Source organism: Manacus candei, unplaced genomic scaffold (genome assembly GCF_025592945.1).
Source record: "Manacus candei isolate 608988 ecotype Guabito, Panama unplaced genomic scaffold, ASM2559294v1 h1tg000003l, whole genome shotgun sequence".
NCBI classification, from domain to species: Eukaryota; Metazoa; Chordata; class Aves; order Passeriformes; family Pipridae; genus Manacus; species Manacus candei.
This window is the reverse complement of record NW_026138051.1, coordinates 12623402-12644810: the sequence shown is the minus strand read 5'-3', so window position 1 is coordinate 12644810 and position 21409 is coordinate 12623402. Positions and strand designations below refer to the sequence as shown.

Genomic DNA, 21409 nt, shown 5'->3' with positions numbered 1-21409 from the left:
GTGTGCTATATGTAAAGGAAACGAGATGGAGAAACCACAAAGTTCAAATTTCTCAATACAACACAAGTTCACTTGGAAACTGCTATTAGAAAGCCCACAAGTAGCATACAAGATCACCCTTTTGATGTAATTTTACAAAAAGCTTAGTAGAAATCTTTCCCAATTTAAGGGAAAATTCTTATCTGCCATGCAAAATCTTTTTTTATAGACTTCACAAGTTATGCATCAGAAATATGAATCAGAAATTCAAATTTACTAAGAGGAAATATTTAAGGAACCTTCCAACCCAAATCATTCTAGGATTATATGAAAACAAGAGGAGCCTCTCTACATTCAGTAAAAATGAACCATAAAACCCAAACCAGAAGCATAAAAACGAACGAGATGTATATGATTATATGACACTCTACACTCATTGCAATATGTAAAACTTCTATACACACTTTTTACCTGAATATGGATACAAGGGGTGGACCTGGCAGTGTTAGGTCAATGTTTGGACTTGATCTTGGAGGTCTTTTCCAACCTAAATGATTCTGTGATTCTATGTACCATATGACCTATTATATATAAGATATAATACACAGTATGTAATACATAACGATATAATCATATCCATGGGAGCACTCAGGTCTTGCTGTCAGAGGAGAGGGGTTTTACTGTTAAATACAGCATGGCTACTGCCACCACACCACACACCAGCCCTAATCCTCCACGGACCCTTGGAGCAAACCCCCTTGATCCGACCCAACCAGGACCCTACTGCAGGCTGGAAAACCCTTGGAAAACCTGAAGAGTTGTCAGGATGGGGTCACAGCCCCACATCATCAATACAAAAAAATACATGGTTAATTGGTGAACTTGGCAGTGTTCAGCTGTCAGTTGGACTCGATGATCTTAGATGTCTTTTCCAACTTAAATGATTCTGTGATCTCAGGAAAAGCCAGTGCGTGCTGAACTAAAGGTTTCCCTAAGACCCAGCACAGCAAGGGTGTCGTGGTTAAACATGAATGGGAGCTGGTGTATTTATCTCTGTTGCAAGGTATTCAAATGAATTTCTCCATACAACAGCTTGGAGCGATTACATTAGGAGATGTATAATTTGGTTAGGCTGACCTCGGAATGGAATAAAAAGCGGCTGATTTCCATAATGTCAGCCTCCAACGCTTGGAGAGGTCAGGGAACCTACAGCGATACACAAAACACTTTGGGAGTAGTTAAGCTGAGAGATCTGCTGGGATTTGGAGTGAGGAGGGAGAGCAGCCGGGGAGGCTTGGGGTTCCCACCCCAGAGGCTCTGGTCCTCGGCGATGCAGCGTGACGCTGGCTGCCCGGACAGGGACTGGGAGCTGTCCCCAGGGTGGAGATAACCTGTGGCTGTCTAAAGCTGAAAGCATTGCTCCTCTCCGATGGGTTCTTGGAGGATAAAGGCTGGGGCTGGCTCCCAGAGGGGGATGCAACGAAACACCAAGGCAGGAAGAGAGCTGTGACCTGTGCTTACCCGTCGCGGTGCACATCACGTCGCAGGCACAAAAAAGTGCTGAGTTACAGTGACCTCCCAAGGAGAAAACAAGACTGGCAACGCTGGCTGCGAAGTCAGCCTTCCTGCTAGTGGAACATCATCACTGATAATGCTTTAATTATTATCCCTGCTGAAAATAAGCCTTATTTCATCTGCCTGGCATGTCTCAACACCACAAACTTTCTCCGTGTTGGAAATCATCTCCTTTTTTTCTTTTCCCCCTGCTCTATACACAGCATTACTCAGAAACAAGCCAAATCCCTTCCAATTATGTATCATGACGTTTCCCCAGCGCTGCACTAAAGCAAGGCCCTTCACTTCTAAATGGCATGGTTTATAACAAATTGTCTGTTATACCAGACAGAAACTGATTTCCTCAAACCCAGCATATTAAAGTGAGTACATTCATTCTGGTTGTAACACACAAAATGTGATTATAACAGACACTTTGGGGGCTTTTTAAGGCTAGCGGAGAAGAAGAGGATAAGCTGGAGGGGAAGAAAGAATTGACAAGTAGAGAAATGACAGAGAAAGAGAAACAGCCACGCTGATTTCATTTCTGACAAAACAAAAATCTTTGTGTGTTGTAGAAATGTGCTTTAGTTAACACCATCAGATAGCCAGAGCAAAAGCTGCCGGTGCTGCCTGAAACGAAAATTGCTCTATTGTGCTTAGAAAACCATTTCCCACAGTGAGGAGAACACTTTCCAGGTAGTACAAAGCAGATCTGAAACCAACAGGGCCTTATCCTGCAACTCTTGCTCCCTCAAATAATCCCTGCAGCCACGAGGAGCCCAAACTAAATCAGTGTGAGTGAGGATTACACAGGAGTGTATCAAGGTTGGGGGATTAGACTGGGATTATCACTAAAACCAGTAATTCCCCATCTTACTGATGGTGGCCATCAGCTCAGGAGGCAGCAGATCACCATGACCCCCCCCAGCTCCAGATCCAGGTCTGGGAGCCACCGGGTGTGTGAGTGCCTGGAGGACTCGGGTCCTGTCAGGTCAGGGGCTGCTCCATCTTGACCCACTTCTCCAGAGTGACCTACCAAAGCAGCACCAGAGCAAGACTATGACTGATCCACACACTGCTTACAATGTAATGTCAGCACTGCTGCTTCCCTTCCCCAGTGCTGCCATGATGGAGCCATCCCAGACCCCCAGTGAAGAACCTCCTTGCTAATTCCACCTTTGCACATCCAGTCTGGCAAAGAAGGCTCTCCCACTCCCATTCCACACCTCCTCGCCTCTCCCATGCCAGGTCCTGTCTGGGACTGGCCACCACGGTGGCCCCAGGGGAGACCAAGGGGCAGAGTAAGCTGCCATGCCCCAGGGTATATTCCCCAACCCGGGACAGCAAACAGGGCTTTGGTACCGTTTCCCACAGTGGTGCAGATTTGGGATGTAAAACTGTCTCTGAAACACAGATGCAGCCATTACACATACACTGTTTACTTTTTAAACCCTGGAGTCAAAATCCAGGCATGTAAGTGTTACCCAAGGGTGGCTGCTCTACATGCAAGTCGCGTTCCCGGGATCCTAAAAGGCTCGGCATTCAGACCGGTTTCCACACCATCCCAATGCAACATGCATTTTTATCAAGGAAGCTGCCTAATGGCTCCCATTAATTTTGATTTTTAATCTCCTGGTACAAGTTCCAGCAATATACATGCAAAACCTGACAACAAGCCCTTTTGGTTTCAAAAGTGACTTGTCCTCCAGCTCAGAAGGAAGATAAAAAAGAGCCCTTGGCAGCAGCAAAGCCTCTGACCGGCAATGCCCTTGCAGCTCCAACATGTCCCACTCTCCCTCCTGTAAAACAACTCAAAACACTAACGGGGGCCAAGCCTCCCGCTGTCAGTCATGATCACCAGAGCTACTCACAAATGCTTTTTGCCATCACTGCCTACAGCCACAAGGATGCTCAAAGGCTGCAGGCAGGCATTCCCAAGCAGTACCCCAGCACCCAAGGGACCACTGAACCCCAGCAGGGCCAGAACACCCCAGGATAACCCCCACTGCCTCCCAATGCTCTCTTGGAAGCCGTGCCCTGGCACAAGCAGAGCCAGCAGCCGAGCCTGACCCCACCCAAAGGGAAAAGCTTATTAAGGGTGGTTTCAAACTTCTTTTGCATTCTCAGAGTGGGATTGCAGCCCCACAAGACACTAGTGTTAATCCTTTCTGGATCAGCAGGGAAAAGGTGGGGAGCACCAACAAACCCAATTACTGCCAGCACGAGCACAGCACCACCAGTCCCAGAGAACTGCCACCGCACGGGAAGAAACATTTCCTGAGGCTCCACAAACAAGCCATCCTTGGGGACTTTTATTTCAAGGTGCCTGACTGTTAAACTAAATGAGCCTCACATTAAAGACCAGCTACATCACAAATGCACCGCTGCTGGGGCAGTGCATGTCTGCAGAGGCAATCACTTACCCCCAGCCACAACCATCATATGCTAAGTGACACGGCCAGCAACACATTTACCTCTGTATTTTATCTGTTATCAACTGATGCTTTGCCTTCCCATCAGGAAAAGTCACTCCTAGGTGGAGCAGCAGTGATATCTTCCCGATGCTGACACCTCATAAAGGCTCCCAGGGGAAATGCCAGCGGCTTCATCACTGGAGGCGATTCAAACCAGCCCAGACAAAGTACCACTGGATGATGTGCAGAGAATGGTTTGGCTCTGGAAGCTCTGGGCAGGAACTGTGTTCATTAAATCCTCATCACCCAGAGGTGTACCAATAGCACACTGCACAGCCACAGCATCACACCACAGCGCCTGCTACGGCAGCGATGGGCTACAGGGGGTGAAAGGCTGGGATGGTCTTCCATGGAAGCATCTTTTATGGAGTTTCCATGTCACCCTGTGTGCTAGGACAGGGCTCTCACTCTAGTCACTACTGAACCTCCTCATCCTCAGTGGGTCGCTGGGATTTTTAGAAGCCAGTAGAACCCACACCTCCAGCGCAATAACTTCCCCAGCAACAGCTGAAAGCATAACACTGGGACTCTGCCAAAAAAATAAACATTCCCACCCTAAACCAAACTTCCAAACAGCTTCCAGCTGGGATTTCTCCTCCCCTTGCCCTGGCCCTGCCCTTTTGTCCAAAAGCATCCCCAGGGAGCGAGCACACCCCCACCAGGACATGCTTCTCTCACCCAAGAGCTGCTGGTCCCTTTGCAGGACTGGTGAGCCTCCCTCTATCCTCCTGCTGTTTTGCTGACACTCCAGGGCACTTATTACAAGAGACAAACTTCTTTCTCCAGATGAGGTACTGGCTTTTTGCAGCGCATCCCACCTGCCTGAGGGAAATGGGGTGAGCTGGAGCTACAGGGAGAGACAACAACCGTCCCAGATCCCTCACATGAGGCTGGACAAAGCAGGGGAGTCTCTGGAGGGCACATTCCATGCGACCTCAGGCTATCTGCTGTGTGGAGGAAAAGCATGGGCAGCACTGCCTTCTGCCTGCAGCTGGCTGTTAACTTTATCAGCTGAGCTATGATGTTCCTGATGGTCCTTCCCTCCTCCCTGCCACCACAGACCTCCCACTGCTGGCATGCACTTCTGGATAGTGCCAACATGTGATGGATTTTATGACTGGTGGCAGTGAATCAGAGGCTGACAAGATGTTCCAGTGCTCAGTGCCCATAGCAAGGCACCAGCCAGAGATGCACACCAGAACCCTCTCCAAAGGACACTGCTCCAAGAAGGCAGGAATTCCTCAGGGACTGCTGCCCCCAGCATCCCAACAGCGGTGCTCACCCACAACCTTGGGATGTAAACCCAGGTAGCTGGGCATCCTGAGCCCCAGCTGGTATTCAGCGAAGAGCACAGGCAAATCTGAGCATCAGTGGAGGCCCCCTAATACATGAAGGGTGGTATTTCCCACCCCTAGCCTGCCCAGGCACAGCACAAGGAGCTGGTGGATTCATTAGCAGCTCTTCTGCCTTATTTTACCAGAGACTGGTTTATCCCAAACTGCTCCCATCCAGACTCTGATGCAAAGTCCCTGCCTCTACCCATCAGGGCATTTGGGAGCAGAAATGCCTACACAGCTCTGTGGCTGAAAACACGCAAGAAGAATATACAAATGCTTATATCCAGGTCATTCCCATAGAGCAAGTGCCCAAAACTGGGCCAACACTGGACCACAGCCTCTCAAGAGCTGGTTCTGTATGGCCTCAGCAGAGGTTAAACACCAGGGTTCAATGAGCATTTTGCCAATACAGCCACACAGGACCAGGCCAGCAGCACCAGCCCTCTCCAGCAGCCCTGCAAACTCTCACAGAGGGCCAGGCTCTGCTCCCCACAGCACCAAGATGAATCTGAAGCAACTCCACCGACTTCAGCAACATCGTTTTGCATTTACACCAGCACACTCAACACAAAACAGAGCAAGCCATAAATATTTCAACTGCTTTTTCAGCTTTGTTATCCTGTTCAAAGCAGGAAACATGACAAACCTTTGATTGTTTTGCTTAATACGAAACAATAACTCAAAGAGAGACAAACAAGCAACATTAAATGATGCCTGTGATGTACAGGAAAGCTGAAGAATTAGAAGAAACTGATGAGGATGGAGTGGATCAGAGTGGCCCCTTTCCCTGCCTTCGGCAGGTACCACACATCCCTCCCATGCCAGCAAGGGTCCTGCATGATGAGGGAACAGCACTGGGCCAGGTGTACAGGTGATCCCACTGGGGCATCCTGTGCTGTCAGCGTCTCCAATACAACCAGCTGCCTCCAGAGTAACAGCCACCAACACCACTTTCAACAACTGTTGTTGTTGAAAACTTCAGAACACAGAAAACTGCTGTGAAGGCAACGAGTGTCTCCTGCCTTGAGCATTGCCACACTCAAAATCCACCTGCAAAGCAGCCACCTCCAGCCTTGAGGCAGCCTGGCCTGGCCCATCCCCACTTGGGCCCTTCTCTGCAGTGTCTGGGGGTGAAACATCCACCCATAGCCACACACTGGGGTGGGTACAATGTGGGTACGTGCTGCTCCCCCCTGTCCACCCTCCATCACTCCCATGCCCTGGCGTGTCCAGCACACAGAAACCACCACTGCCTGTTTGCTCCACACCTCGTTTTGGCAGCGCTTACACAAACAGACCCACACTCCGCAGTCCGCACAGTCCAGGCACAGACGCGCTCCCGGCGCTCCCAGGGCTCGGGCTGTCCCCCTGCACTCACCTCCGGCAGCGGCATCCCGTTGATGATGAGGTCGGGCTGCTGGGGGCTCTGCCCCGTGAAGGTGTGATGGTAGATGTGGTTGGAGCCGGCGTTCCTGTTGTTCTGGCTCTCCACGTTGAGGAAGGTGCTTTCGGAGCGGCGGCAGCCCAGAGGCAGGGTCTGCTGGTGGTAGTCGAAGTAGTTGAGGGATGAAGTGAGAGAGGAGCAGCTCACAACGTTCATTTTATCTGTCTCCTCCACATCCCGCGGTACCAGGCGGATATCATTCTTGCTGATCTTCTTCTTCTTGCTTGATTTCTTTTGATGCCCATAGGAGTACTCTGCAATTCTGGGGGACAGAAAGAAAATGAGAAGCTGAGAGCATCCCAGATCCTGTCTCGCTAAATACACATGCAGAAACCCAGAGGGCTTGGCCCCCTTCTCCATGTAGGTTTCTTAGTCATGCACATTACGTCATGTTTTGGGTTTGGTGGCACGACACCGTCTTCAGCTTATTTTTGTATGTGTAACGTTTTCGGGTCAAATATGAAAAATAATGGGAAGGAAAAATGCCCCTGTTTTATTCTAGTGTTTGTAATTGCTGATATTTAGTTACTAGGAGTAAAGTCCAGCCTACAGAAGAGAAAAATGGAGATGTTAAAAATCTGTGAACTGAAAAGGGTACCTGCATTCATTTCCATGCGTAATAAGGATTTTAAAAGTGATTTAATTTGCTCCTTGTAATGAAAATTCAAAATGAATAGCGGATTTCTTTCCCAGTTCATCTTCCATAGCAGTAAATAAAGCAGATCCAGAAGCAGACCTAGCTGGCAAACTCTATTCTCTCACACTCCAAAGGCTGTTTGTTTATTAATGCTTTATATAAATTGCTGGTGTTTTGACTATCTCCTGATTATACCTGATAACTCGAAATCTTTTCTCCAATTGAATCCCATTCTTCTCTCACCCCCTGACACACACATCCCCTTCTGCTGGGAAATGCTTTTACCTTCTGGAAATCAGATAACAACAATCGTGTTTTGCAAAGAGAAATTTTGCTTTTTGACCTTTTTTTTTTTACTGAACGCTTGTTTTCCTCTGCCTTGCTTTCCCTCTTTGCTTCCCACCTGCCAAAAGAATCAACTGATGAAGTGACTTGTTTGTGTTCTGCAAAACATCGGAGGAAAAAAGTTACTGCAAAACGCCACCCAAGCAAATAATGACAAATTATTTGCACCTTGCATTAGCTGGGTATGCTGAGCTCAGACTGTCTGTGGCTCCTCTTTCTGTAGTGAGCAACAAAACAGTCCCTGCCATGAATCTGTACATGCACAGCATTGGGCAGCTCAGTATTTCCCAGGGAAGCACACAAATGCTAACCACAGTGAGAATACACATTTGAAAGTCAGGATTTTGCTCCTCTTCTTCTTATGATAACAGCATTAAAAAGAAAGAAAGAAAGAAAAAAACCCCAATAGCTGCAACAGAAATAATGGGATGAATAAATAATATAGTTTATCTGGGAAGGCAAATATTGGGTAAATATTCTTGTTCCAGAAAGCTAATTGCCTGAGCATGAAAATGCCACCAAGTCAAAGAGCCCTCATATATGCCTCATAAATTAATGCATTTTTGAAGACTCTCCAGCAGCTCTTGTGAAGAATCTCTAAATCAAGGCACTGCAAAGCCTAAAGGCAGGGGGAGAGGGTGCCCCATGGTCACAAGCCACTGCTGAGCCTGCCTGGTGCTCCCCCACCTCTGCAGCTGACTTCTGCTCAGACACACTGATAACAGCCCAAGCATCCCCCTGAGTGTGCAAATAAATCAGGGGAAGGCAGGGATTTCTGTTGTGCCAACAATCTATATGCTGCTGACTCGTCTAACAATGCTTGATGAAGCTTTAATTGTTTTGTTTACCTAAATGTTTAAGTTTGGCAATGCGAGAGCCCAATTATTTCCTGCAGGCATTCATTTTGCTGTCCTTTCTCTATTGACCAATTATTTAATTAAACCGCACTTCATTAATCCCTAAGCCGTCACAGTAAACCCAGCGCTTATACATATGTGGGAAGCTGTTAGGGGCACCACCACAACATGATTTTTATCCATTCAGGTCCTATCCTCATTTAATGGGCCGAGCTGGCAAGAAATCTGGTCTGTGAGCTTTCACTTGAAGCTAGACATCCCATAATACAGCACAGACCGACCTTTATTTCCAGATGATTTTTCCCCCATCGAGCAAAAAGGCTTATATACGCACTTTACACTGTGAAAACGGGGTACAATACCCGAACTCTCCGGCATTATTTCTGCGTAAATAAAACTTTAAAGACCGCACATCCCCCCGCGCCGCTGAATTGCCAGGGCCGAGCGTGCGTTTCCAAGGTAGAGCAAAATTAATTTCCATCCCTCCCTTCTGAAACGACTCAGTGCCAAAGGAATGGAGAAGTCATGGCTATTTCACTAGTAACAGGATTAAACCATTTATGAGGCATTGCAGCTGCTCTTTTATGGCATCTGATTGATATTCATGTGTGGTTAGCATTTGTCTCCTAACTTGTGTAACACAGAGAATAGTAAAAGAGAGACAATAATCGCCAGGCTGTTACATATTCAGGGGGACTGGATTTCCCCTATCAGCCTTTCAGTGGCTCCGGGCACGGGGCTGACCTCCCCGCCGGCATTTCGGACCCCGGAGCACGCATCCAGCCAGGGCAAAATGACACAGCACTGCAAAAATCCTCCCTCGCCCCATCGCTCCCAGCCCAGCCAGCCATGCCGGGTGCTGGAGCCGCGCACCGGGGACAACCGGCGAGGGGGGGGTGGCCACTATTTTATGCAGTTGGCCCCATCGCTGGCCGTGGCGTGGAGCCGCAGCGGGCGCACAATAGCTCTTTTGAGCGGCGAGCGAGGGCTCAGGGATGCCACCGCGCCGCTCGCACCGTCGGCTGCGGAGATGCTGCGGTGGCTGGGGGGATTCCCCCCATCACCAGCCCTTGGGAGCTGTGCTGGGGGTAGGGGGCTGCTCAGGGGAAGCAGCCATGCCCCCAGTAAAACCGTTCTCCCCGCTCCCTGCGACGGAGCGCGGAAAATCAGGGATGCTGCAACAGATTGTCAAGCCGCACAATTAAGTCGATTCGTTACTCGGCAGGGATTTCTCCTACCCTCCTCCCAGGGAACAATTTTTTAAAGCTTCGCAGGAAATTCTCTTAGAGGGACGGAAACCTCACTTTTGTTCCTAAAGCAAATCTACCTCCCTCCCTCAACCCCCACCAGATATGCAACAGCAAATGCAAAAGTAACTGCGATGGCAAAAATCAAAGCAGACCCACAGGTGCACAGAAACAAATATGTCTTTACCTGCAGTTGTAGGTCCTGATTTCCTTGTTATCCCTTTTGCACTTAACTGCCACGAAGATCATGGTGACAAAAAGAATGGCTGCGATAGACCCCAGGGCAATAATGAAAATCAGGGAGAGGTTAACAGATCCTATGGACTCCTGGGCATCCAGGGCTGGAGACAGGTATATCAAAATCAAGGCAGAAGCCGAGAGAGATGTTTTCCCATGGTCATGAGCCACCACAATCAACTCGTAGGCTGTCTTGGCATTCTCCCCAAAAGCTCTGGTGGTCCTTATCTCTCCATTGACCTGGTCTATCTCAAAAAATCCTCTGTCTCCTTCCACCATTTCATAGGAAAGTCTGCCATTTTCACCCTCATCATAGTCATCTGCCTTGACCACTGTCACCAGGTAGCCGACCCCTGCATTCCTGGGGATGTACACCTCTGCTGTCCCGTTGACCAGCGGCGGGGCTGTGATCACAGGGGTGTTGTCATTGACATCCAGGACGATCACCCTGACAGTGGCATTGCTCTGCAGAGAGGGATTACCCCCATCTTTCGCCAAGACCTTGAACTCAAAAGCCTTTGTCTGTTCATGATTGAAGGACCTCAAAGCATAGATATCTCCAGAGTTGGGGTTGATGGAGACATAGGTGAAGACAGGCATGTCCCTGACTTGGGAGGGCACGATCTGGTAGGAGACACTGCCATTGAGGCCCAGGTCAGGGTCTCTGGCAGAGACTGAGAGGAGGTAGGCCCCTGGGGTGTTGTTCTCCTGCACGATAACCTGGTAATAGGGCTTGGAAAAGTGGGGATGGTTGTCATTCTCATCGGTGATCTTGACTGTGAAGGACTTGGTGGCCTGCAGGGAGGGGATGCCATTGTCCCTGGCCTGGATGGTGAGGTTGTACTGGTCCCTCTGCTCCCGGTCCAGCCGCCCGTCAACCAGGATGGTGGAGAAGCTCTCGTACTCCTGGAGTCGAAAAGGCACATTGCCCAGGAGCTTGCACTGCACCCGCCCATTGGCCCCGGAGTCACGATCCGAGACCCGCACCAGGGCGATGACGTACCCCGGCGGGGCGTTCTCGCTCACCTCCACCAGCTCGCTGTTCACAGAGAGCAGGTTGATGAGGGGCGGGTTGTCATTGGCATCCTGGACACTGATGGTCACTTTGCAGTGGGCAGGGATGGAGTTAGGCCCTAAGTCCTTGGCCTGCACATCCAGCTCATACACATGACCCTCCTCGTAGTCGATGGCACCGCTCACCGTGATGAGGCCACTCTGGGGGTCGATTTGGAAGAGCTCCCGGGCCCGCTCCGAGACATAGCTGTGGAAAGAGTAGAGAACCTGGCCATTGGTACCCTCATCCGGGTCAGAGGCGTTGAGGCGGATGACTGGGGTACCTGGTGGGGCATTTTCAGGCACACTGACGGTGTAGGCCGGCTCCTCAAAGAGCGGGTTGTTGTCATTGGAGTCGATGACACGGATGCTGAGCTCCACAGTGCCAAAGTTGGGCGGGTCACCACCGTCCAGCGCCGTGATCACGTAGCTGTAGTGGGACTGAGTCTCACGGTCCAGGCTCTTCTCCACCACCAGCTCAGCAAAACGGGACCCATCACCCCGTGTCTTGGTCTCCAGCCCAAAAAGGTCATTGGGGGTGATCTCATAGCTCTGCACACCAAAGCTGCCCGAGTCCGGGTCATAGGCACTCTCCAGTGGCACCCGAGTACCAGGGCTGGCTGTCTCTGAGATCTCCAGCTCGATCTGGTCAGTGGGGAAGCTGGGTGCGTTGTCGTTGAGGTCCTTGATCTCCAGCTTGATCACGCAGATCTCCATGGAGCTGGACATCACCTCCAGTGAGATGACGCACTTGGGACTCTGTCGGCACAGCAGGTCCCGGTCAATCTTCTGCTTAGTTACCAGCAGCCCCGACCCGGGGCTGATGTCCACCAGGTGGGGGGCCGAGTTGGACACCACCCTGAAAGCAGTGGGTTGCCGGGGGTCCAGCACGAACCCGGCGTCCCGGGCGTCCTTGGCGACGTTGGCGATCACCGTGCCGGCCCGCTGCTCCTCCTCCACCGAGTACTTGAGGTTGACGAGGGCCCCAGCGCCGGCCCACAGCAAGGCGGCCCCCAGCAGTGCCGGGAGAGCCCCCATCGCCGCGCCGCCCCTCCGCCCGCCGCGCCGCGCCTCGACGGCCGCCGGCCGCCCGCCTCAGGCGCCCGCCGCGCTCATGCGGGCAGCGCCCGCCGGGCTGCCCCGGCGGCGGGCGGGCGGGCGGGCGGGTGCGGGCACCGGGAGCCGCGGTCCCGCCGCGCACACGCCAACGCCGCCCGCTCAGGCGCTCCGCGCCGGCGGCGCCCCGGAAGGGCCGGGCATGGCGAGCGGGTGCGGGGTTGCCAAGCCGAGCGGTACCGAGCCGAGCGGAGCCGTGCAGAGCCGAGCGGAGCCGCGCCGAGCCGAGCCCGCTCCCGCCGGCGCTCGCTGCGGCGGCCGCGCGCCACTGCCCGCAGTCCGGAGCGCCGGCGGGCGGCGCGGGGGCGGGCGGCGCGGGGGCGGGCGGTGCCGAGCCGCGGCCAATGGGCGCGCGGGGGCGTGGCCGGGCCGCCGCGCCGCCGCCAATGGGAAGGCGCCGCCGGGTGGGAGGCGGGGCCGGGGCGGCCCGGGAGCCGAGCGGAGCGGGACGGGACGGGATGGGATGGGGACGGACCTGCCGCCCAGCCGGGAGCGTGGGTGCCTCTGCTGCCCCTGCTGTCTCTGCTGCCCTGCGCCGCTGAGCTCGCCCCGCTGCCCGCGAGCTGCCCGCACGCCGGCGCTTTGTCTGCGCGGCCGCGGTCACCGGCTGATCCTTCTTCATCGCGCGGGGCGCCGGTGGGTCCCTGCGGGCAGCGGGAGGGCCACCGGGTCCGCGCGGAGCGCCCCCAGGCCCGTTCGGTCTCTTTCCCTCTCTGGCAGGAGGGAGCCCGCCCCGCTGGACAGTGTGACACTCCTGGGAGCCGGGAACGCCGGGCGCTCCCGGGAGGCTCCATCCCGGGCAGCGCTCGCTGCGCCCTGCTGAACCCTGGGCAAATCCCCGCGGTGCCGCCTCCTCCTAACAATGAAATAAAGCGTCTCGTTGTCCGTGTGCCGGTGCCTCACCTCGAGACTCCGCGTTCGCCGTACGCGGGGTCCCGGGGTCTCGTTACGGGGCCCAGGGGAGGTGTCACCGGGACGGGGCGGAGGCGCAACCCCGGCGCATCGCGGGTGCCATCGACGCCCGGCTCGGAAACCTCCCAACACGCCGCTCCCCGCCAGGGGGTTAAAGAAGGGCCGGTGCCTGCGCACCCACGCCGCGAACCGCCCCGCAGCCCACCCGTCGGTAGCGGCCGGCCGGCGGGAAGGGCAGCGGGGCAGAGGCTCGGCGGATCTGCGGCGGCACAAGTCCCGTCGGGACGATTGGCAGCGGGACCCGACACCTGGACGGCGACGCGCCCCGCGGGCACAGCGCGGTGTCCCCGCCCGGCCCGGCGCTCCCCGGCCCGGCGCTCCCCGCCCCGCCCGGCCCGGCCGCGCCGTCGGGCCCCGCCGCTCCTTCCCAGGCACAACGGCGCCATCTCGCGGCCGCCCGCGGGCGCTGCGGCGGGACCGGCCCGGCCCGCGCACGGCGGAGCCCCTCGGGCGGCACAGCACGGCCACGGGCCGCCACCGCCTGCAAGAGAGCCTGGAAGGTGACCGGGACACCCCCTGCCTCCGGGGACACCGTTCCCCGCGACAGCATCCATCCACGATCGCCATCCCCCGGCAGAGGAAAAAGCCTTTGCCAGGTGTTCCTTACCCTCTCTGGAAAGCAGCATCGTAGGTCATTGTGACCCACGGGGGGGAAGGGGTGGGACATGGGGAGGCGGCAGGTGGGGACAGCACAAAGGGGCAAAGCCTTTTCGAAGTCTTCCATGGAAAAATTAATTCTGATGACTTGAACTGTGCCATGTGGATTGAAAACCTGGCTGAAGGATCATAAACAAAGGGTAATTAGAAGCAGGGGGAGGTGTTTATGGGGTACTGCAGGGATCTAGGTTAGGGCTGCTCTCATTTAATACCCTCATTAATGACCTGGAAAGAGGGAGTAAACTACACATTAATGAATTTGGCAGATAATGCTATACTGGGAGGTGCTGTGAGCTCCAGCAAGCATAGAAAATTAACACAAAAAGGGCCTAGTGAGATTAGAAATATGGGCAGGAAGCAGCTAAAGGAGCTGTGCCTTGGACAGATGTGAGTGAGCGCGGCTGGAAGGCAAAGGCAAGCAGGAGCCAACAGCAGGATGGGCTGAGCCAAGTGCTGGAGCAACTCCCCAGTGAAGGGCCTGGGGGTCAGCAAAGGGGATGCAGGAGGATGCTGTGCATAAAGCCAGCAAGGATGGATCAGCCACTGGTGTTTGGGCCTGGCACATCCGAGGGCAGAGGGAGGCACTGGGAGGCTCAGGTGTGGCCAGAGCCGGAGTGAAGGGCTCCCTCAGCACAGACGTGTTGGCGGCAGTTCAGAGGGAAGCCACACAAATGATCAAAGGCACAGGGAGACTGATTTCTGAAAGAAGATTAAAAGGCTTAAATATATATATTGCTTGGTTAAGAGCTGTCCATGGGGAGACAAACTAAGAGCCTTACAGATCTGGTTGGAGTAAATAGAGAGGGAGGGAAGGAATTATTTAATAGAGTACAAGGGGCATCACCAGAAGGGATGACAGGAAATGAAGAAATGGAGCATTTAGGTTGAATGTCACAGGGGAAAAAATCCCCTCTGCTGACAGCGAAAATTATGAGGCTGCGACGTGGTTCCCTGGAGGGAGAAAGTTCTGTGGCTTGAGATATTTAAAACCAGACAGGATCAGTCTGAATATAAAGGCGCCTGGGATCAGCCACTGGCAGGGACTGTGCAGAGGAGTAAGAGCTGGGCAGGGATGCACCTCGTTTCCCAGCTCTTTTTCCACTGAAATATTTCTTCATATATCACATATATAATAAATAAAAAAAATGCATATCTTTTATATATATGTACTTCTGCTACTGTAGAGAAAATCACTGACATGATAGATGCTGTACCAGGCAGAGCTGAAAAGGCCTTGAATTCTGAGAAACTTCACTACAGATATGGAGGGGCATTAGAGGTGTGTTAATGACAGGTCTGAGGTTGCTGAGTGTAGAACCTGCACAGTGGGATATGCCCTGCAGCACAAGGTCTCCTGCAGGTTTGGCTTCTGTAGAACATCTCTTATCTCAGTGGCTTTTTTCAGGATGCTCTCCAATTGACCAAGGAGAAGCCAGGCCACAGCTGGCCAGCTGCAGATCACCCATAACCTTGGTTAACACTCCATCCTTTCACCTCCAGCTAATGCTCAGTTTGCCAGAGGCTGTGACAAGATCCCTTTGGAACAAAACAGCATCAATTGCAGCCCCACCCCTCCCCATCTCCTGCCTCACTGGAGGTCTGTGCGTGCTGTCAACAAAATGGATTAATAGTCCTATTATCAGTTCAGATGGATGGCCAGGGTGAGGAGAAAACATCGCGTCCCAGGGAACTCAAGTAGACACATTAATAAAGATGCCACATTTTGGCTCTGAAATCTAAAAGCTTCGCTCCACTCCTTGCAACACAATTAGTTTATCCAAAGCCCAACACTCCTGTTGCAATGCACCTGATGATGTCCCTAGCATCAATACCTGGTGGCCTGGCTGGGAGGGAGGGAACTGGTGGCATAGTGGTCCCCATGCCCCCTTTGGCCAAACCACCTGCAAGAGCTCTCCATACAAGACAGCAGCCCACTTTGTGGTACCATGCTCCAGTCCTGCTGCCATTGTGGAGCTGCAATCACCCCCCTCGGAGCCAGCTTGATGACCTCAGTATCAGACTGGGGGTCCAGGGTGGGCACAAGGCCAGCCTGAAGGCTGAGGAATGTGACAGCACCATGACCTGCCAGTCACCCACCTCATTGATGGGTCCAGGCAGCATGGAATGGAGATATTGGTTCTGCCCACGCTGTAGAATAAGGAAAGCTTTTGATCAAAAGCAAGCGTTGCAGCTTGCAGCCCTTTGTTAGAGTGCTAATGTGATGTCTGCTTTCCAACCCAGCATTTATAGCTGTCTCTCTTGTACCTGTCAAAGAGTAAATCTCAGCATCTGAAACATGTATATTTAAAACTATGATATAAGAGGGCTGGCAAGCCTAGGGGTTTTATTAAACATTCCTTGTGCAGGGATGAGGGAAAAGGACAAGCAGGGGATGGGCCCTTGCCCACAAACATCTCCTGCCTGACCAGCTCCTGCTCGCATCCCTGCCTTTCCTGGGGTGTGAGACTGCAGAGGATGGTGGGCTTTGGGGGCTCAATGCCCACTCTGCATCCCTCCCTGTCCAAGGCCCCTATGGATCCTGACCCTGCTGGTGGTACCCAAACAATCGCTCACATCCTCTGCTACAGCATGGGGGGAGTAAAGCCCTCTCTAACTCCCCGAGCATCCCATTTCTCTGCAGGAACGTGCACAAAATAGTTTGAAAATTTGAAATCTGTTTTAAACATCAAGGAGGAACTTTATCTTTTTAATTTTTCAGAACCTTTCTCTTAATTTCATGTTTCTGAAGTGTTGTTTTTCCCCTTTCCAGCACCTTTTCCTTTTAGCTCCTGGGTGAAATAAAATAAATGATGTAGATTTATTTTTTCCTTTCTTTGCTTATCCAGTTCTGCACAACTTGAAAGCTTTTCAAAGCATCTGGTGTCAGGAGTTACAGTTTAGATTTGTGCTTTTTTTCTCCTAGCAATGTTTCTAATATCACAGTAAAGTAAAAAAAAACACCAACCTGCAGTATAGAAAAAGGAAATGAAGAAATAAGAAAACTAAGAGCAAAATCCCTAGACCATTCATCCATCAGGCATCTACTGTGGGAGGAAAATGGAAAGGCCTAACTGGAGAAAAATACGAGATTTTATATTTAGGGGGGAATTTGGAAAATAAGACATTAGAATTAAACCCATTTTTTTTCCCTTTCATCTTGTGGGAATTCAGTGCCCATTCTCAAGAGGGTTTGAAGTGAAGAGATCTTGGCCAGCTCTGCCCATCAGCCCTCTGAGAGCCAAACTTTATCGAGCATCTTCAGGACTTGCAGACATCTGTCTGTGTAACTCTGTTAGCAGTTTGCACATAATGCAGATAAGGGACCGCTGCTGTAAAATATTGAGTCTTTAGACTATAAAAAACTGTCTTTCTAAGCTGAAATCTAACTTTATTTGTACTCCTGCAATTCCACCCAAGTCAGCAGGGTTTCCTGGCTGTTAGCAAGGGCAGCGTCTGGCACACTCCTTCCACAGGAGAGGTTAAAGTGCCAAAGAGAGGACAACATCACTCCGAGGAATTCGATAAACTCCTATCACTCAATAGTTTAATTCACTTTTACTGATGCAGCATCTTTTATCAAAGATTACATAATGCTGAATAATCATGAAGCACATAATGCAGTGCCAGATAGGCAGTTATAATCAGATTTAAAGCCTATATTAAAAAAGTGACAGGTGCAGGGCTAATTCTCCGCTCCAACACTGGTGTCAGACCAGAGGAAGCCCGCTGGACCCACTCCCGATGTACACAGCCTGCCTGGCAGCAAAATGTGGGGAAAGGGGAGAAATAGTCGGATGGTGCTTTCTGGAAGTACCTAAGGAGCCAAGCAGGCACATCCTGTGTGAACAAAGGCAGCACAGGGCACAGCAAGGAGCTGGGAAGTGGCTGGCTCTCTGCAGCCTGCACAGAGCAATAGCAAGGCAAGGGCAGCCAGCATCACAGAATGGTTTGGGTTGGAAGGAACCTTAAGGATCATCTCTTTCCAAACCTCCCTGCCATGTGCAAGGACACCTTTCATTACACCACGTTGCTCACAGCACCATCCAGCCTGGCCTTGAACACTCACAGGGCATCCACAACTTCTCTGGGTAACTGTGCCAGTGACTCCCCACCCTCACAGGCAAGAATTTCATTCTAACATCTAATCTAAATCTACCCTCTGTCAGCCTGAAGCCATTCTCCCTTGTCCTGTGACTCCATGCCTTTTTCCAAAGTCCCTCTTCAGCTCTCTTGCAGCCCCTTTTAGGTACTAGAAGGTGCTCTAAGATCTATCTGGAGCCTTCAAGATCTGAAACAAAAAATGCTGCATGATTCAGGGGGCTGTAATAAGTGATACAGCCTTTTTCCCCACTTCACTGGCTGTGACCCTGTGCCCCACTGGCTGCTGCAGGATCACACCAAAACACTGTGCAGCTTGATTTAATCCCATAGCTTGCAAGAAAAGCTGACTTGAGGGTCTGAAGAGGGCTGCTTGTCACCCCCTACAAGTGGCTCCCCACAGTGCTGTAGCTCGCCTGCACCTGGCAGCCTGTGGGGAGACACAGGTTCCAGGCATGCTGGCTAAACATTTCCCATGTAATCAATTCCAGGGTATAAAACCATCAAACAGGATAACCTTGTGATCAAATGGCCAACAGAGAGAAGTGCTTAATATTATCCACTCCAGATAACGAGCTGTATTTCCAGCTCAGGCCCCAAACACACATCACCATGCGCTAAATGCCCTGCAATTGCCTGCACAAGTTATGCAAAGATTAAAAGCGAGGAGGAGAGAAGAGGGAGGGTAGAAAATGAAGCACAAGGAAAGTGGAACGTGTGCCACTGGCATATGTGGGAGCCGAGCCGGGGGAGCACGGCAGTGCAGCTCAGTGCACAATTCCATGGTGGACCTTCTGCGCAGCGCGTTGGACGCCTGCCTGGATTACAAACCACACGTGCTGTTCCCCGCACAGGTGAAGAACAGACGGCCTCAGGGTTTACAAGGCAACACTGCCATGGATGAATTAAGAGGCAACCAAACCTCTCTCTGCAGGAGACCCGCCTGCTGGAGAAGGTTATCCCGGGTGATGGCAGAATCTCTGCTCTTTCCACCCTGCCTACAAATAGCACATCTTAATTCAGTCCCCGGGTCCCCGCGTGGACAAACAGATTGCGAAGGTCGGGGAATAAAGACACCTGGGGAAGGACAGTGATTTAGTGAAACAGAGAAGTGCAGTGCCTCTAGTCTGAACAGCTTCACAGAGAGCACATAGAGCTTAGCCAACTCCGCACAGCTGCTCCAGCAACGCCCATCCCATCTTTCAAAACAGTCATGAACACAACTAAATCACTTATTCTACATTCCCCTTTCTACTTTTCTCCCCTTTATTCCTGCATGCTACTTTATCTGCTGCTGACCCCATGCAAGGGGTCAGAGAGAGCACAATTCTTCCATCTTCCAGCACAAATTAGGTACCTGGCACTGGCAGAATGTTGACAGCTCCCAGACATTCATCTGCCTTTACCCCTGAGCCACAAGCCTCCTGCCCAGCATGCCAACAGGCAGGAGAGCACATTTCTGGGATATACAGCCTCCTGCCACAATGCTGAGTGCCAACTGGGAGATTTCGGCAGCATTCCTCAGCTGGTGCAACTTGCCCCAGCTCCAGAGTTGCTGATGGAGACACATAGCACCAGATGAGAAGCAGCTGCAGGGCCAGGACACGGCTCCATCCCACCAAGGTGCCCACACTGGGCAATCTGGCTATGGTTCCTCACTGGTACTGACTTTGCAGCATCCCACGGTTTGACATTTCAAACACTGCCTTATCCTACACCTGGCAATTAGCAGTCCAGGCATCAGTCATGGTGTGCTTCCCTCCTCTCCGGCACCCCCTGCTGCTCCTGCAACTGCAGACATAGGGAAACTGCAGAATACCCCTGTCAAAGCCCCAGCATCGCCGCGTGGATCCTTTTCACCCATCAAACTGAGATTCTCACGTTCTGGCACCCCACCTGTGCTGTCTGCAGTGAGCCTGATGTTCCCACACTGCAGCACAGCCGGGACACCAGCGGTGTTTGAGCTGAGCACTCAGTGATGTGGGATGTCAGGGAAAGTGATTTGTCACATAACATTACCTGCGAGGGAAGGGAGAAAAAGTTAGAAAAATGCCTAACAATCGCTGTAATTATGTCCTCTTGAAATGGCTACACGATGTCAGACAAGGGCTGGCATATCTTATCACAACTGAACCTGGGTGGATGGTGTTCCAAGCCAGTGATTAATAGTCTGCAAGGATTTGTTTTGGCACAGTGGAAAAAATGAGCACAGTGTCTCAAAAAGATGCCAGATGGATGGCCTAGAGCAGAGCCCCCCAGCCAGCCACCAGCACACCTCAGAGCAAGGGCTTGTTCCTTATTTGTGGGGTAACAGCATCCTGGCAGGGACCAGCTCACACCACTGCCCCAGCGCTCCTCGAGCTGTTCCCGGTGCCTCACAGAACAGGTGGAATGCTGGATGCAAAAGGCAATGTACAGGCAGGGTTGTTGGCTCTGTCCTCCCACAGCACAGGCTGCTCAGCAGCATGAGCACATGGAGGAAGCCTTATCACCATCCCTGCATCAGGTGCACCTCCACAAACAAGTTCCTGGGCCTCATTTCCAACAGGAATGCCAGGACAAAGCTTTGCTTCTGCAGCACAGGCTGGTCCTCCTCCCCTTCCCCAGCCTGCTGACCTCATTTGCTCTGGGCTGATGAAACACCACACTCTGGGCACCCAAAACAGCAGCTGCATCTCCAGAAGTGCAAAAGTATGAAGCATGGTCCCTTAGGAGGCCACCCACCTGCCATGGAGCAGGTGTGCAGGGTGCCCAACCTGGGGTGGATCTGCTTTCTCCCCAGAACCCTGAGACAATGTACTACACAGTTTACATGGACCCTATCCTCCAGAAAAGGACACAGCAGGGAGGTGGCAGCCATGCATATCCAGCATCTCACACCACTCTTTGGAAAGTAAGAGACAGATCTTGTCTCAGGTACCAACATCTCGGTGTCTACTGGACACCAACATATCCTAAGTATGAGGCTCAGGATAAAAGTAAGCCCAGCTGGGCCACAAGACATATCGTTTGGGTCAGTCTGAGAATCACTTATGCAGTGTTTTATTAACCATAATGGATAGCTGTGCCTGGTAAAATGAGTAATAATCTTGTTTAAGGGCTTGCTCCTGAATCACCGGGTTGTTGCCAATGCTGCAAACTTTCCTTACTGCTCTGCAGGCCAAATCCTGTCCTGTAGCAAGTGATACTCAGAACAAAGACCACAAATAAGGCAGAAACAGCTTTCAGCCTTTTTTTCCTCCGTTTTTTTTTTTTCTTTTAAGAAATAGAGATAATATAACAGGTAGCATCCTCCATCTCCCAGTCCCTCTGATTTTCTCACTTCATCTCATCTCAGTCCATCAGCAGTGCTATCTTCCCCAGCACTTACCCAGCCTGCTGCTCCACATCCAGCTTGGG

The 21409-nt window shown here is 52.0% G+C and overlaps 1 protein-coding gene across 2 annotated transcripts in view; it reads right to left on the bottom strand.

Annotated features, from left to right (window-relative positions):
- PCDH19 (protocadherin 19) overlaps nt 1-12205 on the bottom strand; it is a 58772-nt gene extending 46567 nt beyond the window's left edge. For both annotated transcript variants that reach the window (XM_051785452.1, XM_051785455.1), the window contains exons 1-2: nt 10065-12205; nt 6726-7053 (exon numbers count right to left, since the gene is read on the bottom strand). In XM_051785452.1, coding sequence (XP_051641412.1) covers nt 6726-7053; nt 10065-12205 — 2469 coding nt within the window. The remainder of the gene's footprint in view (nt 1-6725; nt 7054-10064) is intronic.
- Nucleotides 12206-21409: the final 9204 nt, after the last annotated feature.